The 1,520-nt window shown below is 57.7% G+C and overlaps 1 protein-coding gene across 1 annotated transcript; it reads right to left on the bottom strand.

The window, feature by feature from the left end:
• Window positions 1–203: 203 nt before the first annotated feature.
• On the bottom strand, window positions 204–1,217 carry LOC109539335 (corepressor interacting with RBPJ 1). Its single transcript, XM_019907013.2, has one exon. The coding sequence runs from the start codon at window positions 1,088–1,090 to the stop codon at window positions 245–247; it is 846 nt and encodes a 281-aa protein (XP_019762572.2). The 5' UTR covers window positions 1,091–1,217; the 3' UTR covers window positions 204–244.
• Between the last annotated feature and the right edge of the window lie 303 nt (window positions 1,218–1,520).

The following is a 1,520-nucleotide window of genomic DNA, read 5'->3' as shown; positions in this document are numbered from 1 at the left end:
CTCAAAACGCTCCAACTGGCTGCAGTTTGTGGCTCTAATAGGGTCAAGTGCGCTCCATGCAGGAGCGTATGAAGGATTTTTCTGGATAGATTCGTTTTCTCGCCAAAAAGTCAAAAGTGCGTTCGCCACTCTGGGATTTTGGGTCGCATCCGCCATGCGGTCTGGGCCGGATGGAGGCGGGCAAGACTTGAAACAGGAAAAACTAGTCTAAATGGTATATTTGCTGTACATTAAACGAGTAGAATCAGCGGCGCTTCTTCGACTGGTGCCTGTCGCCGCTGCTGGATCTCCGCTTCCGGCCCGGCCAGTCTCTGGGCGCCGGCTTCTTCCGCCTGCTTGGGGCCCGCCCGTCGTCACTCTCGCTGCTGCTGTCGTGGCGCTTCACCTTCCGGCTCCCCTTGCGCTCCTGCCGCTCGAGCTTCTCCAGCTTCTTGAGCAGCGCCTTCTTCTGCTTCTTGGTCAGCGCCTTCAGGAACTTGGTCTCGTCGTTCTCCGCCTCCGTCTCGCCCACCAGCAGATGCTTGTTCGCCTCCACCGAGTTGACGTGCTGCTTCTTCAGCGCCAGCCCGTCCTCGAGCATCTGCGCCACCAGGGAGTTCTCGTCCAGGATGGCGGCCGTTTCTAGCGAGCGGGCGGCGCTCATCGACAAACTGTACATCGGACACTCCTTGTCCGTGTTGATGTGGCCCCATTTGTGGCACTTGATGCATCGCACGTTCCGCACCTGGATGCCGAACGGCTGATCGCGGATCTCCTGGTCGCCCTTGCAGTAGCTTTCGCGCGGCGCGTTGTATTTGCGCTGCCACTCGAACTTGTACTCGGGCTCGTCGTCCTCCTTCTCGCGCTCCTTGCGGGCGCCCGGCGGCGGCTCGTACATGAAGTTCACCGCCAGCTTGTCCTTGCTCTCCTTGCTCAGCATCGCCTTGTTGTCGTGCAGGTCCTGCTCCTTCTCGTACTGCTGGCGCAGCTCCTCCTGCTTCTTCTTGTAGGCGTCCGCCTTCTGCTCGGCCATCCACACGCGCTTCAGGTTGTCGCGGGACGCGGGGTGGAAGAACTTTTTGCACATGTAATTGTTGAATCCCTTGCCCATTGTGGCTGTCTGGTTTCGCGCTCCGGGTGATTAGTTTTGACCGTTTTCTGGGGCTCAGATGCTCACTGTAAACACACTGCAAACTGGCGGATGACTCAAGTGACAGTGTCAGTGTCACACTGGCGTTGACGCTGGATAGGCGGCGGTGCCAGCTTGGGCTGGAAGGCGTGGGCCCAGTCGCATTTGCGGGTGGTTTCTTCAATCATTCCGCTCGAATCGTGTTGGTTTGGGTGCATTGGTGCACTTGAGGCATTTGAGCCTTAGTTTGGTCGCCATTAGCTGCAGTTTTGGGGCAAACTGTCGGCAACAGGGCCAGAGACGCATAGTGACAGCGCGGTAGCGCCGTTGCCGCTAGTGTCAATAGCTTTTCTTGCCTGGGCCACGCCTTTTTTGCAGATAAGTTCTGCGGGTTTTTTCCTTGCTGAAATTT

This window comes from Dendroctonus ponderosae, unplaced genomic scaffold (assembly GCF_020466585.1).
Source record: "Dendroctonus ponderosae isolate FM_Combo_2020 unplaced genomic scaffold, Dpon_F_20191213v2 Dpon_F_20191213_1443, whole genome shotgun sequence".
Taxonomy (NCBI): Eukaryota; Metazoa; Arthropoda; class Insecta; order Coleoptera; family Curculionidae; genus Dendroctonus; species Dendroctonus ponderosae.
This window is presented reverse-complemented; position numbering and strand designations above follow the sequence as displayed.

Excerpts from the sequence above, each read along its gene's own strand:
- LOC109539335 (XM_019907013.2), bottom strand. The coding sequence starts at position 1,090 with ATGGGCAAGGGATTCAACAATTACATGTGCAAAAAGTTCTTCCACCCC.